We start from the raw sequence: 13778 nt of genomic DNA, 5'->3' as shown, positions 1-13778 counted from the left end.
CTCAGTGAGGCGATTGCGGGTACCCCCGCGGACATAGAGTCCGCGGGACCCACGACCCGACTTACAGAGCTTGCCGCGGGTGCGCCCGCAGGCCGCCTCTTAAAGGGCAATGTACAGGTAGGTTAGTTTGCATGTACGAGCCCTTCTACTGATGTATATCAGAGTCAGGCGGTCGGCAAGTGGTTTAAGTCATTAGAAAGTCTCATTGTTACCTAAACAAAACAAAAAAAAAAAACACAAGCATGTTATACTTACCTGCTCTGTGCAGTGGATTTGCACAGAGCAGCCCGGATCTTCATCCTCTCGGGTCCCTCTCTGGCACTGCTGACCCTTCCCTCCTGTTGAGTGTCCCCACAGCAAGCAGCTTGCTATGGGGGCACCCGAGCCAAGCCACGGCTCCCTGTGTCCATTCAGACACGGAAACCGGGGCCCCACACCACCCCCTGTCTCTCCTCATTGGCTGACTGACTTTGATGAACAGCAATGGGAGTGGCGCTGTGGTCTCAGACAATGAGGAGGGGAGTCCCAGCCAGCCAAGAGCCTTGTACAACATCGCTGGATCTAGAGGGGGGCTCAGGTAAGTATTTGGGGGGCTGCTGCACACAGAAGGCTTTTTATCTTAATGCATAGACTGCATTAAGAGAAAAAAAATCTTCTGACTTTACAACCCCTTTAAGGAAAGTGCCTTTTGGACAGCTGTCATTGGAAACCAGTGTCCTCATTAGTAGTTTATTTTTCCCTATTCCTGTCCACTTAACATAAAACTTTGATTTGATTCTGTGGAATGTGGCTACCTGTGGCAAACATTATACGGCTTTGGTCTTTGATTTATTAAATGGCTTTAACTTCTCTAAGCTTCTCCCATGGCCAGAATGTGTGTCAATGGGTGGACATCTGATGATTTTCTACGTGCCAGGGGCATTAGACAGGGATGTTCTTTTTCTCCTCTCTTGCACACCATTGTGGTAAAACCTCAGGCGGCTTGATTCATGGACTGGAAGGTACTAAAGGCAGTTAATGCTTTCTCTGCATTAAGGAAAAAACGAACAAAAAGAAAACAAAAACATCCATTGTGTGTATAACGTGGGTTGCGCTAAATTTAACTTTTGGTTAATTTTTGTTTAAATGCCTTGCTCATAAAAACTTACTTGACTAAAAAAAATACCCCCTCATAACATATTAATCCAATAGTGTAAGATGTGAACCAGGGAGGTGTATTGGTGCCACCCAGGTCACTGGCCTCTGCACCGATATCAGATATTTAAAGAATTAAAGTGTCTTACAATACCCACGAGGTGTGAAAACAAAATGTATACTATGGGTGTTCCAGATTGGCATTTACCCCGAGACACCCCTACCATACAATAACTAAAGTGCCTTATAGTGCCCTAATTCACCTAACTATACAAGGATACTATGGGTGTCCCAAGAGAGTGATCACCCGGGAACAACCCCAGCAATACAACAAAGTGCTTTTATAGTGCCTTTAAACCACATATAATAAAAAAAACTAATTACAAATTGTTTTTTAAAAACATCCACTGTCTGTGCCTCTGCTCCCCCCTTCCCAAAACACTTACCCAACACCTCCCTCAATCCACTACGCTCCTTGCCAGCAGCCCCCCGCTCTGCTCTTTTTCTGCATTCAAGCGCTTTACTGAGAGCAGCGGGAGCCATTGGCTCCTACTGTGTCAGTCAAATCCCGTGAGGAAGGAGTGAGGGCGGTGCCTAGCCGCACAGAATGTCCCTAGCCCCCAAAGAAAGCGTCAGACCAGTGTTTAGCATTAGTGTGATTCAGCGCTGGACGCCTTGTTGCCTTTTAAGTGTATTATGCGTTTTACGACTGTGGTATTGTAGATGCTTAGAAGTTATCCACACATTTAGTTTTCCATCCATCTGTGTTATATTCCTTCTTATTGCTTTTGGCCACATATACCCAGAACTCATTTAGCATTTTTCTTTATTTTGGCGTTCTCCTCTGCATGCGTGGATTGGAGCTGTGGGCGGGATAGTGGTTTTGGAGCACAGCGATTCCCGAGCATTTTGTGACGCAATAGGCATGCTTTCACTTTGTTCACACTTCTACTCTTGTTTTTAGCGTTTCTAAACGCTGGAGAAGTTATCTGGAAAGTATTATGTATTTTTTAACAGAAAAGTTGTATTGACTTTTCCAACTACAAGCATACATACCTGGTGGATAGAGGGTAAAGACATCTACTTTACCTTGAAGGATTACAGAATGGCATACAGAGACATTTTAGCAATAGCACATGGTGATAAAAAAATAATAATAATAATCATAATAATAATAATACCATATTCTTCACATATGACAAACTCAATGATTCCTACACAGGCATTTGAAGTATAAAACAACTTCTAGGCTTCCCAGTTCACAGTTTTCGGTCTTTAGATGTTCCCGCTTTGAAGTGAGTTTAGCCGCGTTGAGCGTTTCTGTTTTCTATTTCCCCGAAATGCAGCTAAACGGTTGGAATTTTAACGTTTAATGATACTAATGAGAAATTACTACTTGTATTTATGTGTTTGGAAATGTCCTCTAAAAGCATATAAACCCAGATTTGACGCTGCCAGTGTAATATAACATACATACCTCATCTTTGCATTTTCAGCTTCAAATGTGCCAGTAACTATGTGTCCATTTCTATGGCTATGTGTGAAGTCTCATGAGGACCTGAAGTACAAAAGGATACAAAACAGCTGATTTTTCGGAACAAATAGGCCTTCTTCAAAAATTTGCCGTTTTAGAGGTAGTGTCCCCTTGGGGCATTCACTACCTTTTTTGCAGTACAATTTTCCAATACAAAGATCTTTTTAGAGAGATTTATAAAAACATGTGGGTGAATTAAACCTCTAGCTATATCAGATTTCGGTGGATTGAAATAGGTCATTTTATGGGATTTTTCGGACTATGTTTTTGGGCAAAATTTGATTTTTTTTTGCATTACCTGTAAAATCGATTTCTTTAAGTACAGTACAAGACAGGACACAAGAAGATTTAGAGAAGACTGGGATATAGGCAGGTATGTTGAGGTGATTGGACACTAGCAAAAAGACTGCAAAGGTTTCCATATAACCCCCTCCCACTCTCAGTTCTTTAAGCAAGCAATAAGGGCACCAGAAAGGGAAGGGTGGCCTGTGTCCTTATCTTTAAAATCCATTTCTTGGGCCTCCAAGAGCTCCATCTCTACACCCTATAAAGAAAATCAATGCAAGATTTTACTCCACTGGTACCAAACCCCAGACCTGCTCCATATACCCCTCTGCCGATTCCCGCTGTTGGCTTTGTGCTAACGATAAAGGGAAGCTATATCAGATCTACTGGACCTGCCCTCTAATCATCCCCTATTGGGGAATGGTGCACTCTTTACTTCACTCCATCCTTGGTTCCTGGGTGTCCTTAATCCTTAAAACTTTTCTTCTGGGCCTCCCACCCCCCTCCTCTTTTTCCAAACTGTCTAAGGTGCTAACTGTAGCGATATGCTTGGTGGCCCTGAAAGCGGGAGTCCACCGGGACTCCGCGTTTTTTTTTTTTTTTTTAAAAGCCAGCAGCTACAAATACTGCAGCTGCTGACTTTTAAATAGTGACACTTACCTGTCCAGCGCGCCCGCGATGTCGGCACCCGAAGCCGATCGCTCGCTCGTCTGTCGGGTCCTGCCGCCGCCATCTTGGGTATGGGAATCAGGAAATGGAGCCTTTCGGCTTCATTTCCCGGTTCCCTACTGCGCATGCGCGAGCCGCGCGGCGCAATCCGGACGGTCCCCGCTGCCTCTGGGAGCTGTGTGTTTCCCAGCAGGCAGCGGGGCACTTGCTGAAGGGGGCGGGTGCTTGCGGAAAGGGGCGTAACGTACGCCCCTTTCCGCAGAGAGCTAGCCCGGAAGTGGGTGCAGTTACCTGGATTATCCAGGTAACTGCACCCCCCTCCCCCCTGAAAGGTGCCGATTGTGGCGCCGGAGGGGGGGGGGGGATTCCGATGAGCGGAGGTCCATTTTAGGGTGGACCTCCGCTTTAAGTGGAAAAGGAAGGAACAACCCCCCCCCACACACTGTTTGAACTGCACTCCAGGATCAGAGATGTTAAAAGGATGGAGTACTTGACAGCCTCCCTAAACAACACTCTTGAAATATACAATTTACTGTGGGAGCCGTGGGTTACGCTGGAGAGCCCCACAACCTGATTGCCCAAGGAACCCTGACCTTGAGGGGGTTGCTTGTCCTTGCGGTTGATGTCCCCAGGCAGAGCAGAGCTCCTGGAGTGGTTGGTCGTCCCCCTCCACCCTTTCTCCCCTACTCCCCCTTATCTGGTTTTCTCAGCTTCCTTTCACTTTTCTAACCTTCTCACTATCCTCTTTATCTTCCTCACACACCCACAAGCACTTCTGCAGGGTGAACTCTGTTGTGCTACAGCAACTCTGAACCCTATCCAACCCATCTGATGATATCACAGTATGTTTATGGATATAAGATTTGTGTGTCCTGACCAAGCTTCAGGAAAGAAAACGAATGGAGAGGGGAGCAGGAGTCTTTCATGATGTTGATGGCCCACGGACTGAATAAGATCCACAATCTGTCTGATAAGCGTAGACATAGAAATTGCAAAGTCCTTCTCGCAGAGGCATGAGACCTATGGAGCACCTGAAAGGGCAATGGATACGTCCAAGGAGGGGGAGGGGGAACAACTTGGCAAACTGTCAGTGGCTGAATCCCCAGGATGGGTCAGTGCAGCTCATGCAGCTCCACTGGTATCCAAAGACCACGCCCTCTCCCGTGTTCCTCCATAAAAAGTGATGAGTGTCTCCTGTATAGGATACTCACTGTGGCCTAGGAGGTGATGAAGGGGTAAAAAAAAAAACACTATGTCCCCCAGTGTCTGACTACACAGATGTGCTCTTCACAATATGCAGTCGCCCTCTGGAAGCTTTATTGCTCATGTGGTGAATAAGCAGAGTGCTAAAATGGTCACTGCGCTGTCCGATACATGCTCAGTATACACAAGTGACCAAGATCCTTAGAGGGTAGCAAGACTGCCTAGGGCTGTCTGCACCTGTGCCTGAGCGGTAGTTATTGGCCTTGAGAGACCCTACTACTCATACTCATTGGAAGAAGAAAAGGAGGATGATTAGGAGGTCAGCGTGGACATGCCCCACTGTAAGTGAGAGGAATGGAGTGTTACCCCACCAGGGCAGGGCATTCACTTCCGCACAGGGAAGAGCAGTCATTAACCCTTTCTAAAACCAGTTTCATCCAGTTTAGAAGGTCATACCCCAACAGCAAGGGGGCCTTCAAGGACTGGGTCACATTGGTACAGATCACCTCTGCTCTGGACCTGTATAGCAGCCTGCAGCTAACCCAGCATGCAGCAATACATGCCAAGGCAGGTCCCTAATGAAGGATTACGTTCACAAAGTAACTTTACAGGTCAGCATACATTTTCTCTGGTGGGATAAGGATATGGTCCCTGAAGCTCTCACTCAGGGGAACTAATTTGGAAATGGTATAAGATGCCAGTCGCAGTCATAACAGAGCAACACATTTTGACTGAAGAATTCAGTAAGTGTGACTGAGAAAATAAAATCCCCACTAGAGTGTAGAGAAGACACCCGATACCTAAAGACAAGCGATAAACTGAGGCTTTCTGGGAGTGGGAGGAGTTATAGGGGGTTCCTTGCCGTTTCTTTTGCCAGTGTCCAACCTGAAGGTACTTGCCTATAACCCAGTTGTCTCTGAATCTGCCTGTGTCTTGTAGTGTATTAAGAGATTACAATTCCTAGCAATGTAAAAATATGCGGTATGACCATCTAGCTTGACATTTCTATGTTAAGAACAGACATCTTAGAGCAGTGGTCATCAACTCTCTCCTCAGGGCCCACTAACAGGCCAGGTTTGCAAGATAACTGAAATGCATCACAGGTGATATCATTTGCTGCTCAGTGATTGCCGTATTCCAATCTGCATCTTCCCAAGGGGATGCATAAAACCTGGCCTGTTAGTGGGCCCTGAGGACAGGGTTGATGACCACTGTCTAAGGCCTCTTTCACACTGATGTCCCGTTCAGGCCCGCCTGTCAGTTTTTCAGGCGGACCTGAACGGGTGCTCCATAGAGGTCTATGGAGCGTCGGATGTCAGCGGTGACATGTCCGCTGACATCCGACCCGCTCCGATCCGAAAAAGTGTAACGGAGGAAAAAGCTATTTTTCCATCCGTCTGCGGATCGGATCGGATGACGACGGGCACTGCGGTCCGTCGTCATCCGATCTCCCATAGGGGAGAGCGGCGCTGTGACAGATCCGTCCCTGCGCAGTGTGCAGAGACAGACCTGTCATCTCCCTGCTCAGCGGGGATCGGCGGAGTGATCCCTGCTGAGCAAACGGACATCCACGGGGCGGATCAGAACTGATCCGCCCCGTGTGAAAGGACCCTTAGAGAATCCCCCCAACTACCTGATACAATTCTAAGCTACGTCTGTGTTTTGAAAGCCTCACCTGGATTTTCTTCATCTGTACCATCATCATCCCACTGATCCTCTCTAGACAGCAAAGGGTTTTGAGATTCTGAAACTGTTCTCATTGGAAAGGATAGTCCATCTCCAATACTAAGAAAAAGAAAACAAATACACAGCACAGCGTATAGTGATGTAAATAATACAATGCAGAGGAAACATGAAAACACAAGTTACTCATGTATTTCTTCTCATCGATTTTAACTCAAAGCAGATCATCAACCTAAATTATAACGTTGTCTTTCATCTTCCCTCCACAAAGCGGCCTTTTTTTCCCTTTATTTTCCTTTTTTTGTTGTTAGATATTTAATATATAAAAAAAAAAAAAAAAAAAAAATTGTTTTTTAATCACCAGGACTCATGAACATCCCAGTAACCCATGTCACATGTGGAGGTTTTCTTGATCCAATACTAATACCCCACTTTCTCTCTCTGGGTTAACCAATGGGTCCTCTGTACACTTTTTTATCCTTTCGTTGCGTTTCTGTATTGTCGGATCAGTGTGTATTTTGATATGTATAAAGGAATTGTGTTACTTTTTTTTTTATATGTGCCTGAAAAGTCAAGTTTTTCCTCCACATTTCAAATTTATTGCAACTAAACAAATCCCTGCCAAACCCTGGAAATGTACACCTCTTAATTTCCACAAAATTTAAGAACAGGATACAGGAGACCCAGGAATATGAATAAAATGACTGCAGAATTACCAATTTTGGCAAAATCTGTACCCCTAGGGTTAGGCTTTTACATGTGCACACACACTCGCACACTGGAGGATTACGTGCAGCCCCTTGGGCATGTTAGGGTCCACATGTCAGGCACCTTATACCATGTAAGCTGACCAACACCACCATAAAATATAAAAAAAAAAAAAAAAATATGCAAAAACCGCTTAGCCTACCTTGTAAAGAGAGGAATTAACCAAAGATTTTTCTGTTTCCCAAACACTTGATCCAAGTTCTTTCTAATGCCCAGGTGGAAGCCATTTTTATCAGGACCACTGTTAAACACTGGGGTTGAGAAGGCCTCTATAGAAGGTAAGAAAAAGGACAAGGCAGTTATTACAAATATTGCTACAAAATATCTTTCTCAGCTCATACAATTCCCATTTTATTTTAGACTATATAAAAAGAAAAGATTCAATCAAATCTAAATCTGTTACAATTAACTACTGTATATTACTGTTGCCCAACACATGGCTCATTGACCCTTTACATGCAGCCGACAGACTATTGGGCACCATATGGACAGTAGAATTGAAGTGGGGTGTTGGTCGCTGAATCGTTCCTTCATGTGTTCTATTACCTGGCATTGAAGGAGATATTGTACTGTGGGTGCGAAGGGATGGGCTTGAACTTTTAGTGCCATGATCACAGGGGGGGGGGGGGGGGGGGTTGGGATTTACTTTCACTGCCAGTGACCACTGACTTGGAGGGAGGAATGTAGGGAGAAGGGTGGGGGTGAATATCACCAACACCAGTGCCGGTGGATATTATTGCTATGCGTTATGAATACATTCACTGACACCAATTGATGGGGATTATTGTACTCCCAACTTCTTCAGTGTGTATTGCGATACACTGCAAAACACAGACATTTTTGGGCGTTGAGATGCAAAAATGCGCTGCTATTGTGCAGCCTTCTGGAAGCGTCGGGGGTCCCATTTGTGGCCCTATGTAATTTTCAAGTTGACCACCACTGAACTATGAATTTAACCACTTCCCACCCACCATATAGCAGAATGACAGCTGCAAAGTGGTTAAGTTATCCTGACCGGGCCTCATGACATCTAGTGGGATGAGCCGGTGGTATGGTGTGTCACTGACACACCACATCTCCAATCTTGATAAAGAGTCTATGACATAGGCTCTTAACCATATGATCAGCTATGTCCAATCACAGCTGGTCACATAGTAAGCAGGAAGTGCCATTTATTGGCTTATTTGGCCTCTATTGGCACCGACAAGAGCAGATCTCCTGACGACGGAGGGGTCTGCGCTGATAATCTATTTCCCAAAGACAACCTCTGCATAGGATGCTGAGCACGTGCACGCAACTTCTTTGGTCGACCATGGCGAGGCCTGTTCTGGGTGGAACCTGCCCTGTTAAACCGCTGTATACACACACAGAGTTGTGCTCATAAGTTTACACACCCTGGCAGAATTTATGATTTCCTGACCATTTTTCAGAGAATATGAATGAGAACACAAACTTTTTTCACTCATGGTTAGTGTTTGGTTGAAGCCATTTATTGTCAATTAACTGTGTTTACTTTTTTTTAAATCATAAACAGAAACTCCCCAAATTACCTTGATCAAAAGTTCACATACCCCAGTTCTTAATACCATGTATTGCCCCCCTTACATCAATGACTACTTGAAGTCTTTTGTGGCATTTGTGGATGAGGCTCTTTATCCTCTCAGATGGTAAAGCTGCCCATTCCTCCTGGCAAAAAGCCTCCAGTTCCTGTAAATTCTTGGGATGTCTTGCATGAACTGCACTTTTGAGATCTCCCCAGAGGGGCTCAACGATATTGAGGTCAGAAGACTGAGATGGCCACTCCAGAAGCTTCACTTTATTCTGCTGTAGAAAATGACAGATTGACTTGGCCTTGTGTTTTGGATCATTGTCATGTTGGAATGTGCAAGTACGTCCTACACACAGCTTCCTGGCTGATGAATGCAAATGTTCCTCCAGTATTTTTTTTGACAACATACTCCATTTATTTTGCCATCGATTTTGACCACATTTCATGCGTCTTTGTAGCTCACACATCCCCAAAACATCAGCGATTCACCTGTTTCACAGTAGGAATGGTGTACCTTTCATCATAGATCTTGTTGACTCCTCTCCAAATGTAGCGTTTATGGTTGTGGCCAATAAGCTAAATTTTGGTCTCATCACTCCAAATGACTTTGTGCCAGAAGTTTTGAGGCTTGTCTCTGTGCCATTTGGCATATTGTAAGCGGGATACTTTGTGGCATTTGCGTAGTAATGGCTTTCTTCTGGTGACTCGACCATGCAGCCCATCTTTCTTCAAGTGCCTCCTTATTGTGCATCTTGAAACAGCCACACCACATGTTTTCAGAGAGTCCTGTATTTCACCTGAAGTGATTTGTGGGTGTTTCTTCGCATCCTGAACAATTTTCCTGGCAGTTGTGGCTGAAATTTCAGTTGGTCTACCTGACCATGGTTTGGTTTCAACAGAACTCTTTATTTTCCATTTCTTGATTAGAGTTTGAACACTGCTGATTGGCTTTCTAAATTCCTTGGATATCTTTTTTTATCCCTTTCCTGTTTTGTACAGTTCAACTACCTTTCCCCGCAGATCCTTTGACAATTCTTTTGCTTTCCCCATGACTCAAAATCTAGAAATGTCAGGACGGCACTGGATGAAACATGCAACGGTCTGTCATGAGTCCAGAAACTCATTGACCTTTGTATATATATATATATATATATATATATATATACACACATACATACATACATACATATATATATATATATATATATATATATATATATATATATATATATATGTATGTATGTATGTATGTATGTATGTATGTATGTATGTATGTATGTATGTATGTATGTATGTATGTGTGTATATATATATATATATATATATATATATATATATATATATATATATATATATATATATATATATATATATATATATATATATATATATATATATATATATATATATATTATACATATATTATACATATACACACACACACACATACATACATACATACATACACACACACACACACACACACACACACTTTACAAGCAAACAAATCACAGGTGAGGGTGGTTACCCTTTTATAGCCATTCAAACCCCTTTATCAACTTGTGTGCATGTTATCAGGCCCAAATCACCAGGGTATGTAAACTTTTGATCAGGGTCATTTGGGTAGTTTCTGTTGCGATGATTTAAAAAAGAGTAAACACAGTTGACTGATAATAAATGGCCAACCAAACACTAACCATGAGTGAAAGAAATGTTTTTGTGTTATCATGCATATTCTCTGAAAAATGGCCAAGAAATCAAATTCTGCCAGGGTATGTAAACTTATGAGCAAAATTTATATATACACACACACACATATATATATATATATATATATATATATATATATATATATATATATATATATATATACACACACACACACACACACATATATATATATATATATATATATACACACACACACATCTTATATATGCACACTGAATTTTACCTCTGTGTTCTAATGCTTCATTCCACCCTCTCACGCCTTTCACCTTGTATTCCTGTCAATGAGTCAATCAGTAATCCGGTTTTGTTGCCCAAGAGGCCTAGTAACACACCGTACTGCAGAACACTGCTGCAGACAAGCGGGGGTCCTTCAAGAGTGTGGGATAATGCTTACTAGTTATGCACAACCTAGAAAATACTGTGCAAAGCAATCTCAGCCGCTGCACACAGAATGTTCCTAATTAAGCAATAACCCCCCTCAATAAAAGGCTCATAATTACTCAGGAGTTTGAGAAATCACCGAGTGGGTTGCCACAGCAACATACCATTATAATATTAGTGGTATTTCTGCTGTTTACAAGCACAGAAATGCAAGATAGCAGTCACAGAAAGACTAGAAGGGATATACAGACTCATAACTGGCATGCTTTCAAAGAAGCAAGGGGAAGGGGGGAGGTAATATTTAGGAGCTGGAAAATGATGCAGCTATTATAGGACATCTACAAACGCTGTATAGGAGGGATGGTAGGAAAAGTAGGTGCACAGTTATTGTCATGTCCCATTTGTGTGCATCTTTTTTTTAAAAGGATGCAAGCCTTTGCCCATGTCACTAAAGGGAACCTGCCATCTGGGCTGCATAATAATTCCAGGGCAGCAACTATAATCACAGTAGATCTGAATAGGGATGAGCCAACCCCAACCCCCCCCCCCGCCCAGGTTCGGCTCGCACCAGAACTTGCGAACAGGCAAAAAATTTGGACGAACACACCAACACCGTTAAAAGGTAATCGCATCCGGATTTACTTCCTCTTTAACAGTTTGGCTATTGAAATCCACATTTTGAACCGTCGTGGGCTTTCAGGCTCAGAGATATCTAGGCCAGACACTAGAGGGCGCAGATGCTCCTAGCCTATTGTAGGCAGGAAGAAGGGCAGCAATTACCATGTGCCGACAGGTCGGACAGGCTCGGAGACAGAACAGTGGGCTGTGTGTGAGTGCCAGCTTGGGAACCAGTACAGGCAAGTCATGATTACATGCTGCATATTTTCTGCCTATCCATGGGGCATCTACATGCTGTAAGTAGTATATACACCCCTGGATTAGCAGTTCACTTTAAAAGTGTCATTGTCTGCTTGAGGGCACAAACAGCATAATATACGCGCTTGTAGTTTTAAAATGCATGTTCTTATAATACATGTTTGAAAGGTTTGAGCATAGTGCATATGTGCTTGGTATCCTACAGGTATAAGTATAGGACCAACTGCAGTTGAGCAGCTGCTTGCTTACAGACTTGCTAAAATCGCACAGTTGCTAAATACACATAGATGCTGATATACTTAGTTGCTAGTATGCACAGATGCTGATATGTACAGTTGCTAAAATCACTCAGTGGCTAACATGCACAGATGCTGAAATACACAGTGGCTGGATCGCACAGTTGCTGCTGAAACGCTAAGTTGCTGCTTAAACAAACAGGTTGCATAAAGATACATGGTCATGTGTGTACAAAATGCATGTCTGGCCATTTTTTTTTTAAAACAAAACATGCTTATTTTTTTGATCACATAAGAACGTGTGATCACAAGTCACAGGATCTCTTAACCACATGCTTACTGGGCACTTAAACCCCACTCCTGTCCAGACCAATTTTCAGCACTGATGCACTTTGAATGACAATTGCGCGGTCATAAAACACTGTACCCACATTTTTTATAATTTTTTTTCACCCACAAATAGAGCTTTCTTTTGGTGGTATTCGATCACCTCTGTGGTATTTTTTTTTTGGTCATAAAATTGCAGGATTGTTCTCTCAGGGTACAATCAGACAATGCCACATCAGTGGTTATTCTTCATTTACCAAGGAGGCACTAGAACTCACGCAGCCAGAGGAAGTGGGCCATGTTCTGGTGTGGGCAGAGGAGCTTGCACCTTACCTATCAACAATCTTAATTTCGTGAAATGGAGACTTGACAGGCGGCTCTCTGGAGCCGTCAACAATTGTTGCTGGGAGAAAGACCTCTGCACCTAGACTTTTTTCTGACCAGATAAGATTTTTGGGTGTTCAGGTTAAACAAGAAGTTGGACATCTTTGTGTCAAGAGTTAGGGATCCACTCGCATATGGGATAGATGAGTTAGTGACCCCGTGGGATCAGTTTTTTACTGATTTATGCGTATAGTTCCTTCCAGTTTAGCTGCTTCCACGCATGTGCAGATTCTACGTATGTGGAAGGGAAGCCGATAATACTAACAGCCCGGCATGGCCCGAAGATCCTGGTATGCAGAGATCGTAAGGTTGGCAGTAGGGAAACCGCGGACTCTTCTGTCTAGTCCAAAGTTGCTTTCGCAAAAGGGCCGGTATTCTATCCTGCCTTACAATCACTAAATTTAAACAGTTTGTCTATTGAAGCCCACATTATAAAGAATCGGGGGCTTTCAAGTTCAGTGGTAACTCCCCTGATTAATGCAAGAAAGCGGGCCTCTAGGACCATTTATTATAGGGTCTGGAGGACCTATGTTTCCTGGTATGAAACCAAAAGATGGCATCCTCGGAGGTATGGCATAGGTAGAATTCTTGCCTTCCTACAGTTGGGGGTAAAAATGAAGCTAGCCTTGAATACCATCAAGGGTCAGATCTCGGCCTTTGTCATTGTTTTTGAAAGGCTGCTTGCTTCACATTCCTTGATCTGGGTCTTCTATACAAGGGACAACGCATATAAATCCACCAGTTAGGCCGCACTTGTGCCCGTAGGGTTGAGCCTAGTTTTGTCGGCTTACAAGGACAGCATCTTGGGCCGATGCACCATATTTACTTGATCCTCCTAACAGGGGAATTGGTGTTCTTGGTTGCAGTAGCCTCCGCAAGAGAGTTTGTGTTGGCAGCTCTCTTTTGTATAGTGCCATACTTAATTATTCTTAGGGATAGGGTGATAAATCCTCACCCAGCCTTTTTATTTTTTCCTAAAAGAATCTAGCTGTCATTTGAATCAAGACATTTCTTACCT

General features: G+C 43.4%; 1 protein-coding gene across 1 annotated transcript in view; it reads right to left on the bottom strand.

Moving 5' to 3' along the window:
- ZDHHC15 (zDHHC palmitoyltransferase 15) overlaps nt 1–13778 on the bottom strand; it is a 77341-nt gene that overhangs the window by 5652 nt on the left and 57911 nt on the right. The window contains exons 9-11 of the mRNA XM_077465650.1: nt 7419–7545; nt 6501–6610; nt 2612–2692 (exon numbers count right to left, since the gene is read on the bottom strand). Of these exons, the coding sequence (XP_077321776.1) occupies nt 2649–2692; nt 6501–6610; nt 7419–7545 (281 nt within the window). The 3' untranslated portion in view covers nt 2612–2648. The remainder of the gene's footprint in view (nt 1–2611; nt 2693–6500; nt 6611–7418; nt 7546–13778) is intronic.

The sequence above is a fragment of the Lithobates pipiens genome, unplaced genomic scaffold (assembly GCF_037356315.1).
Source record: "Lithobates pipiens isolate NorthernLeopardFrog02 unplaced genomic scaffold, aLitPip1_a1.2 Scaffold_1, whole genome shotgun sequence".
NCBI lineage: Eukaryota > Metazoa > Chordata > Amphibia > Anura > Ranidae > Lithobates > Lithobates pipiens.
The sequence above is the reverse complement of the archived record's forward strand: the minus strand, read 5'-3'. Positions and strand labels throughout refer to the sequence as shown.